The sequence below is a fragment of the Atractosteus spatula genome, chromosome 8 (genome assembly GCF_055471065.1).
Source record: "Atractosteus spatula isolate fAtrSpa1 chromosome 8, fAtrSpa1.hap1, whole genome shotgun sequence".
Classification (NCBI taxonomy): domain Eukaryota; kingdom Metazoa; phylum Chordata; class Actinopteri; order Semionotiformes; family Lepisosteidae; genus Atractosteus; species Atractosteus spatula.
The window spans coordinates 61294616-61307011 of NC_142713.1; the positions used below are offsets into that span (position 1 = coordinate 61294616).

General features: G+C 41.2%; 1 protein-coding gene across 8 annotated transcripts in view; it reads right to left on the bottom strand.

Annotated features, from left to right (window-relative positions):
- The window catches only part of mybpc1 (myosin binding protein C1), a 52449-nt gene extending 48463 nt beyond the window's left edge, over nt 1-3986 (bottom strand). For all 8 annotated transcript variants that reach the window (XM_088923046.1, XM_088923045.1, XM_088923042.1 and 5 more), the window contains exon 1: nt 3853-3986. In XM_088923046.1, the coding sequence (XP_088779172.1) occupies nt 3853-3877 (25 nt within the window). In that variant the 5' untranslated portion in view covers nt 3878-3986. The remainder of the gene's footprint in view (nt 1-3852) is intronic.
- Between the last annotated feature and the right edge of the window lie 8410 nt (nt 3987-12396).

Sequence of the window (12396 nt, forward strand, 5' to 3'; positions counted from 1 at the left end):
ACTTCAACAAGAGGCAGGTATTTTTAGCTGTGCTCCTGTGACAGCCATAGACAGATGCAAATTGCTTTTGAGCGGGGACCTTATTCAGCTGGGGTCTAGAATGGATAAATTGATATTCAAGCCTGACAACACAAACACTTTTGTGATTCTTTCAGCTGCTTCATATATCTACAGTTCCTCTGAATGGTCTGCAATCTAGTGACAAGCACACAACGTAGATTGTATTGATGGTCTGAAGTCCCAGAGGCTCTGAAATCTGAGGCTGATTTCCTGTACTGCAGTATCCGAAATGAATCTGGTAGCTTCAGTCTAAAAGTAAATCGATGTGAGGACATGTTTGTTTTTATGGAAACTCTCTCCCCAGCTACAGAAGGCTGGATCAGTGAAGACTGGTAGTGCATGTGACTGATACAGCTCTTCACTGTGAATTATGGATGGGAATAGGGAGTCTTTACAGGCCTCCCATCAGAAGGAAAGGACAGATTAATAAAGCTTGTACTATAAACCACCACTAGGTTTAAGAATACCTGAAAAAACATGGCATAAAAGTCTTATCCGATCATTTGATCATAATCATTTGCTTGAAAAGATGGAAGCTTTTGGTACTGATTGTCATTGTACATTTCATGAATTTTAATAGAATCTTACTGTACGTGTTCATTTTTGGCCCCACGATTGTTTTGTTTTCTCCCAACTCAAAAAGGTGCGGTTACTGCAGGGAACATCCACAGGTGTCTCACGAGACTATGAATATTTAATATTCCTCATATTCCATACATATAACAGCTGCTCACAGCATTTCTCATTGCCAATTACAATTAGCATAAATAAAGCAGGCAAACAAATGTATTCATGGGCCACTTCATAACTTCTTCACATGATAGTGGCTATTTTTCCTAAGAATGACCCTTCCTCACTTCGGAAGCCCTGCTACCAGAGTGTGTACAGTATCTTCCCTGCACCCCTGTTTCTCCAGCACAGCCAGAGCAAATTTACCCAGCAGGAAGATCCACACCCACATAGTCCTTCAGCCGGGGAGAAGCGCTATCACTGAAACATGCTGAAACTGTTCCGGCCAGAAGCACTGATGTTAGGTGTTCAGGTTAAGTGTTAGGTTGGCCCTTGATATGCCCGTGTCTGGTCGTAAAGGCATCTTGATATCTCAAAGTAACATCCTACCATGTTGTTTTAAAGGAGACACAAAATGTGTAGGGCCTGTACTTTTTAAAGCCCTACCATAGTAACTTTGTAATAAAAGCACTGCATATTGTAGCTTGGTATTCAATATCTAAATGCATACGGAACACGCAATGTAGTATTGTGGGGTTTTTGGCACATCATCAGAGTGGTTCTGCCATTAGAAGAATTCTGTCAACTGAAGAGCAGCCTGTGCCTCATAGACAAGAAATAGCACATTTAAATCTCGACTATGTCATTCGCTGCCCATGACTGGAATTTCCCGTGTGGTCAGCCCCACTTGAGTTAGGGGGCAGGAGGACACTCTATTCCCGGCTTTTCACCTGCGGGGTACCTGACACCTCTGCGCTTGCAGTATTATCAGACAGAGGACTTCAGCACTCCTGCTGGCACTGCAGGCTCATAGGGTCGCAGAGAAATGGACAGCCTGACAAAGCGCCTGGCCAGTGGATGGAGGAGGCTGCCATCAGCTCTGCAAGGCTCCAGCTAAGATTTCAGTGAGTTTTCATGCTCGGTGGCCATGTGCCAGTCTGCCCTGTTTCAGTACGAGCATCGTCAAAACAGCTCTATTTTGGATGAGCTCCTTGGACGAACAATTTATGAACTACCACATGGGCTAGATGAGTAGAACGGGCACCTGTTGTTGGCAGCTGTCCTGACGAACTTTCAAAATTCTGGGGAGTGAAGGTGCGCTAAACCCAACAAAGGCAAATATCTGGCAGTTTCAACTAAATAAAAATTAGTGAGTGAATGATTACACACCCAGTTCCATGGAATAAGACCAGAGAGTTGTAGGTTCAATTAATTTGACACAAGATACATTTCTGGGAAGGCTGTTCTGTTATTTAAAGCAATGGAAAATATTTAATGTCTGTGTGTGAGTTGGCCAATAAAGAAACAAAAAGAAAATTTAAAAGCTGGACAGCTGTCTGTGTGGAGTTTGCATGTTCTCCTTGTGTTCATACAGTTTTCCTCTGGGTTTTCCGATTTCCTCCCACAGTCCAAAGACATCCTACAGGGTTAATTGGCTTCTACAAAAATCTGCCCTGGTGTGAGTGTGTGTGTTTGTGTCTGTGTACCCTGCCTTGTGCTTGCTGGGATAGGCTCTGACTCCCTTGTGACTCAGAATTGGATGAAGCAGTTAGAAAATGGATGGATTAAAATAACTATGATCAAAGGTATCACATACTGTAGATGTCTGTCCTAATCCCCATTGCTCTTCGACAGCCTGCTGGACTGCAGAAGAGATGCAGCAGTAAAAATGAAACACGTCTGTAATTCCTGAATCTGGGTAATTGACAATGCCAAAGACTGGGACCCATTCCATTTGCTTACTGCAGCTATTTAGGGAGTTACAGATTCAGCCAAGACAAGCTGCCATCTATCATTTCAGAAAGTGCACACAAGCCGGGAAAAAGGACAGTGAAGATCAGAGGCTGTCAGCACTCAGTTCTTAATGAGCCTGCAAGTGACAACTGAAACTGTGTAGCTATGTGGAAGAAACATACAGACTGGGAAATGCTTACAATATCTTCTGCCATGGCACTAAGGACATTGTAGCTTTTCCCAGGAAATCTTTTGCATGACTTAAAGGACAGCCTGGGTCTCCCACTATTCTGCAATATGACAATATATCCTCACTGCAGTTGATCCATCAACAGTAACATCTCCCTTCGCATAACTGGCTTGTACACAAGGCCAGTGCATCACATCTGGTTTAATATGTAGCAACTGTTAACAGAAGTCATGCCCACTCATGACTGTAAGAAGGTTATCCCGGAAATGCAACCATATAAGGCAAGGAGTTAAAAACAACAGTCTGTTACATCGAATCAGCAGACATTTATCTTGACTTCTTTTTGCACACCATAAATAGATTTTTCATCAAGCTAATGGAGAGAAAATGTCTTAATATGTCACTCACTTTTAAAACAAAGCAAACAACTCTTTCATATCGATTGACTGCTGTAAATACCTCTTTGTTATAGAAAATATAGAATATGAAATCATTAAACTTTAAAACACAATATGAAGTGAAAGGATGTTTAATGTATTTTAACAAATCGATATAAAAAGATTTGCTTTGATTAAAATGGTCTGCCAACATGCTTTGATTAATATATATTGCAGCAAGTTTAAATATCAAATGCTTTAAGCAGTAATATTTGTACCAGCTGAAGAGAAAATGCAGCGAAGGACATAGGAGCACATTGATGTGGTGTAAGTCCTGACATGTCCCACATTTTGGCAGGAGAGCATAAACTCTTGCTCTGTGGTGGCATGGGTGTGAGGGAAGTACTGTAGCTGAGTGGTGTTGTTTTCTCTTAGCAGCGTGAAGGAGGACAAGTCAGAGATGAACTTGAGCTGCTACAAAAGAAGCTCTTTTTGTACGATTAAGAAAAGACACCAGCAGGTCAATGTGTGCAGCCCGTGCCGTGTACTCCAAAATCCTTTTCAACGCTGCCTGTGTGTGGCCTTAGTTTAGTTCTGTACAGGTTTTTAAGGGATCTGCCATCCAGTTCTCAGCCTGTATTATCACAGATACTGTGAAGGATTTTTGTCAGCATTTTAGAATTACTGCACCCTCGTCTTGGCATTCCATTCTTAGATTTAGATTTTTTTTTCCTCTGTGTAATGAAAATGGGACAAACTTACCAGGTTTCTTGGTGGGTTCTGGCATTGCTAACTCTATCCCCGAAAGAGTCTGAACGCTGCAAAGGCACAGTGGCACAGTGATTGTGAAAGCCTGGGTCCGGTGGGCTTAGCTGCGGTTCAAGATCAGATCACAGGGGGAGATGATCCCCCCTTCTTTATATACAGCAGGCAGCTGGCACCTCCTTCCTTATTCAAGCTCGGGAAGATGGACATCGCTGGGCTGCCCCATCCCTATGGATTATCCGGGGAATCCTTTCTGGTCTAGCAGTGCTGGTGGCTGCTGGAGGTCTTTGCTGGGCACGGCAACATTAATTGACTAAATCAGACGAGAGCGAAAACATTAACTGTGAGAGATCCTTTCTAAGCTTCATTAAAACATGCTGTAAACTCCTTTTAAAGTGCTGGTGCTAAGAGGAGCACAATGTAGGCATTTATGCAGTATCATGTGTCCTCTGTGTTATCTGGTGGATTAGTAAAATCCAAATATAGTGTTGAAATGTGCATGGGAGCTCCGTTCGGACAGAGAGAAATGGTTATGCCAGGGGAGGTTTGCAGTTACTCAGTTACTCTGAGTAACATAGAGTATACCCAAAGGAAAAGGGAAAAGGGGAAAGAGAATCCATTAATTAAAGATTCATCCATTAAATTAGTTGTCGTTCTGTGCGTGTTTAATAAGCACAATGTTATACTTTCTGAATGATTCAGGTCAGATCAGCAGTCAATGAATTTTCCTTAAAATACTTCAATTGTGCAAGTTCCCTGTCTTCTTTACCTCGCCAAATTTGAATAGCTAAACTCAAATTTCACCTTCAGATGCCAGGTACACAAGGTCAGTACTCGGGCTCCGAAGGCGGGTCAGCACTGGCGGGCTGTTGGGCATCACTGGGCCCATGGGGAACAATTGGCTGTGAAGAGGGTCAGGAGAAATCTGTGGCACGTCTGATTCCAGATGTGTTTGCCAGGGAGAAAAAAAAACGTGATGCAGAGTGAAGGGAAAGTGAAGGTTTTCATGTTATTTTTGACACATTTTTTTCCCAGCAGGCTGTTTTCATTCCGTGAAATTTGAAACGACGGTCATTAGCACCACAACAATGGGAAAGGCATTGTTAGGGTGCTTTGGATTGTGGTACTGTCACTGTCCAGCCCAGGAGAACACGGAGCTGCAGGCTGCAAATTCTGAAGAAGCACTCTGACTGATCTCAACAGATGTCCTCCACTATTCTGAAGAAGGAGAGTAGTGCAGTAAATGTAAGACTCCGTTTAGGAATGTGTACTTCATCTCATTTTGGGGATTGCATTCATCAAACAAATAGTAACTGTTGAAATGGAGTTTATAACAGATGTTCGGGAGGGATGACAACAACCAAGCTCAATGAGACTCAGCTGTCAGTAATTTCCCATCGCTCCTGACAATCCATACCTCTCCCAGACTCTATAAATACCTACGAGACCCCTATCTCTCTCTCTTGCCTCCCACCTCCACCCATCTCCACCTCTGCAGCTGCCCCTTGGTCACCCTGCAGGGGGGTCCTGGCCTCCTTGTCCTCTGGCCAGGAGGCCAGCCCTCAGCCAAGCGGGTTAAGCCACAACTTCACTCCATGACGCTTTATTCTTGGGTGTTGTCATTCCTAGTGAAAACAGTTACAGTACGTAAGAAAGATTTTAAATGAGAGAAGACCCACTGTCCCATTTGGCATGTTTAGTAGTTAGTTACTAATTGATTTAAGGATCCTGTCATTTCCTGAAAGAAGCCAGGGTATCGGCTTCAATGTCATGGCTGGGTAGCTTGTTCCAGACTTCCGCTGCACCTTGGGTAAAGAAGGGCCTCCTAGTCGCACTTTTAAATGCACTTCCACTTAGTTTTCACCTGGGTCAGTCGTTCATCCCCTTCAGCCCCAGAATGTCTCTGGTTTCAGGACAGACTTCAGCTCAGCAATATCTTTTTTATATTGTGGTGTCCAAAATCATGCTGTACCTAACTATACACATCTGAATGAGGGCTGACTGAGGCATCGTACAATTTTAACACAGCAGCCCAGGGTTTAAATGATACACATTTAATCATTTATCCTTATATTCTGTTTGGCCTTTTTATATTAATCCCTCATTGTGTGGAAGATATTGATGATATATAAACAGCTAGTTTTTTAAATAGCTTCTTCAATCTCATCTTTCCTATTTTTTGTATTTATCTATTTTTTTGCTCCCTGCACATAACACCCTGTGCTTGTCTTATTAAACCTCATCTGCCTGTTTTCCCAGTGTTGAACTTTATCTAAAACGTTTTATTTTTGTTTCTACATTGTGTAATCCTTCTATTTGGGTATTGTCTGCAAATGTACTATTTTGGAATCTAGATTATATATATATTAAAATATATATTATATATAGAAATTAAGGAGAGTTTGTATCAAAGATGATTGTGTTACTCCACTAAATAAAATGCAAATAGTGTTGCCACATTTTGTAATTCAATTTACATCTCTGCTTCTGGTTATTTATTCTTTTCATGTAAATGCAAAACTAACGATCCCAAAGTCATGTATTTTAGAATGTGTGGATACTGACAGATGATATGACTGAAACAGTGACCTACAGTACACCTGCTACATAAAGGAATTCTGTTTTTGGTTGGATCCTGACGGCTGCACTTGCGTAAAAAGTCCTGTTTGCGTCCATTGTTTTGCAAAACTGTTCCCCTTTTTTCCCTTTCATCTAAAAAATACAAACTATTGGGAGAAAAAATGCATCCTTCGGAAAAACATGGTTTCCTGACTGCAAATGGCAAAATCTAAACAAAATTATGATGAATTAAATAATTTGAATTTCAGCAGCTGAGACACAAGTCCTGTAAATATGAATCTGCCTAATCTGGGAGAGTTATTCCTGTTCCTGGCCAATGCGATAGTCATAAACGTTCTGAGATTCTCTGGTGACACATTTAAAGCCTGAATTTAGAATGGAGCTGCCAACCTTGTTTTAAGCCACTTCAATCGGCCTTCTTTCATTATTTTCTTTTTTTAATTCAACCTTATTTGATAGGTCTGGCACACAAAAAAGAGGCATTTGTGACTTTTAAGACTAGTATTACTTATGAGTTTTTAAATCTTTTGACCTTTTAAGACTTTTTGCAGTTAATCAGCCCTTGACTTCCACTTACTTTGCTAGAATAATAAAACAATTTCTTACTCCAAGAACCATAGACTTAAAGAACAGTGTGAAAAGTATACTGTATATCACATTGTGCAGTTTCACTCGCCCATCCATTCGCTTTCCTACTGCTGTATCCAGGTCAGAGCACAGAGGAGCCGGAACCTATCCCAGCAAACAACAGGCACAAGGCAGGACACACCCTGGATGGGACACCAGTCCATCACAGGACTCACACAGACACACACACTCACACCCTGGATGGAACACCAGTCCATCACAGGACTCACAAAGACACACACACTCTCACACCCTGGATGGGACACCAGTTCATCACTGGGCACAAGCAGTCACACACACTCTCACACCCTGGATGGGACACCAGTCCATCACAGGACTCACACAGACACACACACTCACACCCTGGATGGAACACAAGTCCATCACAGGACTCACAAAGACACACACACTCTCACACCCTGGATGGGACACCAGTTCATCACTGGGCACAAGCAGTCACACACACTATCACACCCTGGATGGGACACCCACACAAGCACACATACACACCAACACACTCTCACACCCTGGATGAGACACTAGTCCATCACAGGACTCACACAGACACACACACACTCACACTCTGGATGGTACACCCACACAAACACACATACACAGCTACACACACCCACACCTGCACACAAACACACCTACACACCTGCACCCACACATACGCACCTACACACCTACACACACCCACACCTACACACAAACACGTCTACACACACCCACACCTACACACACCTGCACACAAGTGCACATTCACATGCTCATAGAGTCAGTTTAGAGACACAACCTAGCCAGCATGTGTTTGCAAGCAGGGAGGAAATCGGAGCGCCCAGTAAACCTACATGGTTATGGGAAGAACATGCAATACAGTGTAATTTCCTTCTGAAACTTTCAGGGCTGTTTATCATACAGCTTTGCTATATTATGGATTTCATTACACTGGACACCATAAATGTCTGTCTAACTGGTCTGGAATCACTTTCATTTATCAGGCCAAAGGCCGTAAAAGGCTGATGCACGACAATAGCCATAGAAGGTGCTGGGAGCCATTCCTTATCATTGTTCCTTACTCAATTCCCCTGGGAAAGACCAAGGCAAACAAGAGGTTTTCATTCCTCCTGGACTCTTTCATTCCACCAGCCACCAGGGCTTCAGGACGAGGTCTGTAATTAAGAATACGTTTCCTTTAATAATAATAATTATAATAATAATTGCTTACACTTATATAGCGCTTTTCTGGACACTCCACTCAAAGCGCTTTACAGGTAATGGGGATCCCCTCCACCACCACCAATCTTGCACACATCTTTATCAAATATTCATAATACTTATTATAATACAAATAAAATGCTTATTTTTTTCAATTTTCTTTTTATTTGCTCCATCTTAGCAATGATCGTAATAATCAATAATTATTGATGCACACATTATAACGATACATCATTAATGTGAACAGATATCAGCAGAATATATTCTACAAGCGCATGTGAACGACTACTGGAGTCTTCCTCACTCATATGAAATTCTTTCCTCAGTTTGCTTTGTTTGAGAGGTTCATTTGTTGGGACTCTGTCTCTCGCCCACGGCGAGACCAGGGGTTTGTGAGACTTACAGTACTTTCACAAAGTTATTGATTGTGTGCTTGATTCAAAAATGTGTAAAGGTTTTCTATACTGTCAATGAATTTGTTTTGTTACCGAGATGTGAGAAATTGGGACTACTTCCCCTTTAAAGCAGAACAAATGCGATGTACCAGTTCTACACATTGCTTTGCTCTTCCTTCACTGCTCCTGTGTCTGAGCCCCCAGTGCTGATTTTTACAAGAGGAAGAAGCTTTCTCTTTCTTAAGGCTGTGAGACACTTGAATGAAATGACAAACAGCAACTGTACATCAGTCGAGAACAAAACACAGGAAAAGAGAGTCTGACTTTTCATCCTCATAGTCAAACATTTAGTGTCTTGGGCTCTTGCCTCAACCCTGAAAGTTGAATTGTAAAGCTATTTTTTTTTTACCCTATGGACAGGCGATGTGGCTCAGATGTGCACTACTGCAGAGAGTCTGAGCTGCTGTCACACAGAATTGACAGGGCTGTACTGGAAATTTTCCAGCTGCCTGTATCTCCCCTCTCCTGGAAATACTGTAGGGACTCCTGATTAATGACCTGCTATTGAGGACAGTTTAGCAAGCATTTGAAAGGATTTTTAAATCTTCTCTTGTAGATTTCAGTAGATGACACGAGCAAAACCTGTTATTCCTCATTCCTTGTGTTCTTAGTGATTCTACAAACATTTACATGCATGGATAACATCTGTAGCCTTATTATTAGTCTCCAGCACAAAAATACAATACAACATACAGTATTTAACAGTGAAGACTGCGAGATCCATTTTAAAAGTGAAAATGAGCCCACATCATTCCAAATGTGTTCAGAAGCTCCACACTGCAAGATTCAGGCATCCAGGTTACCAGTAAAGAACATTTTGACTTTAAAATCATATTTTAAAATTTTTTTGTGTCTCAAAGCAAACAAATATTCTGTGCAATATTTCAAACATTTTAGTCCTATTTATCATCATAAATAATACTTCTAAAAACAATAAGACCAAGATAGGGGTCTCTAGTGCAGTATTATGTAATTTGTTTCACAGTTGATTTCTAAATCTGTAACCTTTATTGGTAGCAGACATCCAGGTCTCTGTGGAGGATTCCTACAGTCCATATATAACTCGCATCAGCTCAAGTTAGAAATGAGTAGCTTAAGGCATTGTCATCTGGGACTCTAACAAAACAGGAACAAAACAATTTGGAAGTGCCTGGGGTGTATGAGTGATAGTGTCATTGCTTTGTTTTAAGTACAAACTAATCAGTAGGAGACGTCTGAAATGGTTGAACTAGAATGCTACACATCCATTATTAAGCATTGTACCGCCACCTACTGGAATAGCCAGGGAAAACAAAAGCAGTCTGCTCCAGCCCCTGTGTGTTAAGCTTTAGAAAATCTTTTGTTTAAAAGGCTCAGATAAATTACGGCATATTTATAATATTGTAATTAAAAACAGTATCAAAGCTGTTTCTTACCAGATTTTCATCTTAAATTACATTATCTATTACAAAAAATCGGTCACCTCCATTAACGAACATTGTGGAAATTTTAGTTTCCAATCGTTTCAAAGTTTATGAGGGCTCTTAAAACCATTATTCTTTCTCAAAGAGTTTGTCAAAGCCTCTGTATGTTTCTGTTAATTTTTTTAATTATGAATCTCTGTCACCCATGCCATGTTTTTATTTTGTAAATATTTTTAGCCTTACTCAATCCCTGAAGGGTTGGGTCCTGTGACAGTGTGTCATTGTAATCAGAAAAGCATGTACAAAGCTATCTTTGCCACCACAAGGCTGTACCTTGCCAGAGAGCTCTTGAAATAGCACAGAACAGGCAGGATAGAGAAGAGAAGACAATGCATTGCTACAGAGTGATACTATTTGTCATGTGCTGCTCTGGCAAAAAAATAATTCCTGTGTGTAAAGAACAATTGGCTCTTCCAAAGACTAGACTCAAAATCATTGAGACTAGGATAAAAAATAAATTTAAGGAGTTTTATTTAAAATACTTTTCGTCACAAAAATCAAACATTGTCTTAAATCCGATAAAAACTCATAATTCAAAAACACAAGGCACACCTTGCTTAATTTTTTTTTGTCATAACTCAATATTTGGAGAAAGCAATGAAATCCTGAATTTCGCACCCTGAAATAAATAGCCAAAAAACGTGAAAACAGAACACAAGCAAAATAATTAGACAAAGTTACTAGAAGCTTAAAAACTGCTGCATTTTCCAATGATGATACAGTATTTATAAAGTGCTCTCTCATCAAACTTCCAGAGTGTGCCCGCTGTACTCGCTATCTCAGTGAAAAAAGCCATCAGGGCCGTTTGCAGTGTCTCAGTATCAATATCTGATATACTGTGTTACAGCACAACAGGGGTCTTGACAGCTCACTGCCAGTCTGTAAAATGCACATTAAACGGCAGATGTGTGCCAAGCATACTTGTGTAGTCTGTGCCTGATTTGTGATACAACACTGGCATGAGAGTGTTGCATGAACATAACACAGGCCTGGTGATGAGCTCAGGCTGATCTGCGCAAGACGTTCAGGAGCACATGCTGGGACAGAGGCTTGGGGTAAAACAGAAGCCACCTTTTCTGGGGAAACAAAACCAACCTTATTTTGGAAAATGCATCTAAGAAGAAGAAACGGGCTTTGCAGTCAAGTGGCTTGGACAGAAAAAGTACAATCCAGCACGGTCCTGAAGGGCTGATGTATCCGTTCAGTTACTGTATGTTCTGATAGATCATGATAACCCACTTTCACACTGCGGTCACATGCAGATATTCAATGTATTGCCCAAGCAGAGATTACGCAATGAACATTCTCAGAGTACAAACGAACACATTTTTAATGTTCTTCCACTGCAACCTGTGAATGAATGAATTAACCTTTATTACCCCTAAGGGAATTTGTCTTGCGCATCAAGATCTCTTAACATGTAACATGTATGACAAAACCATGATACAAAACATTTACCAATATTGTTCAGTCTGAACTCAATCCAGTATCATAAGATTAAAAACAGACAAGTAGCTGGTAAAGTGTCCAACACAACAACAATAATAATAAGATCCCTGCCTCCAAACAATCTTTTAATTGTTCAACAACTGAATGCTTTTTGGTTGACATCAGTTTATTGATTCTTGATCATCAGTTGTTTTGTTCTAAACTGATCCGCAATCTTCCAGTGACAGGTGCAAGTCATCTATAAAGCCTCCCGTGCGTGTGCCACTTTCACAGCTCCTCTGGCAAAGAATATGCATACTGTTAATTTCTTCTACATCATACTAAAAAAACACTGTCAACAGCCACAGTTTGTGTCTGGCTTTACAGACAGAGCGCTGTGCACCTGACGATGCGGATCACCCTGAGCCATTCCGTCTCTGCATTTAGCAGGCCGGGAACTGAAAAGCTTTTACTGCATCTGTTAATCTCGGTTAAATTCAGTAATAGTGGCTGCTGCTGAGAGAGAACCTGTTTTGCTTCCACCGTAAAATTGTGCAGACAGTTTGGAATTTGAGTGTCTAATTAGGCTGACATGAAGTTCTTGAGAGTATTGCAGCTGTGGAAGCTAACGGACCTTTGACAATCCCTGTAAAGCTCTTCTGTACTGTCCTGTGATCATCACCGTACACAGCATTACAGTGTATAGGAAGGTTCTTGATGAGCCGATCAGGGCTGAATGGCCTCCTCTTTGTCATGGTCATCATCCCTCC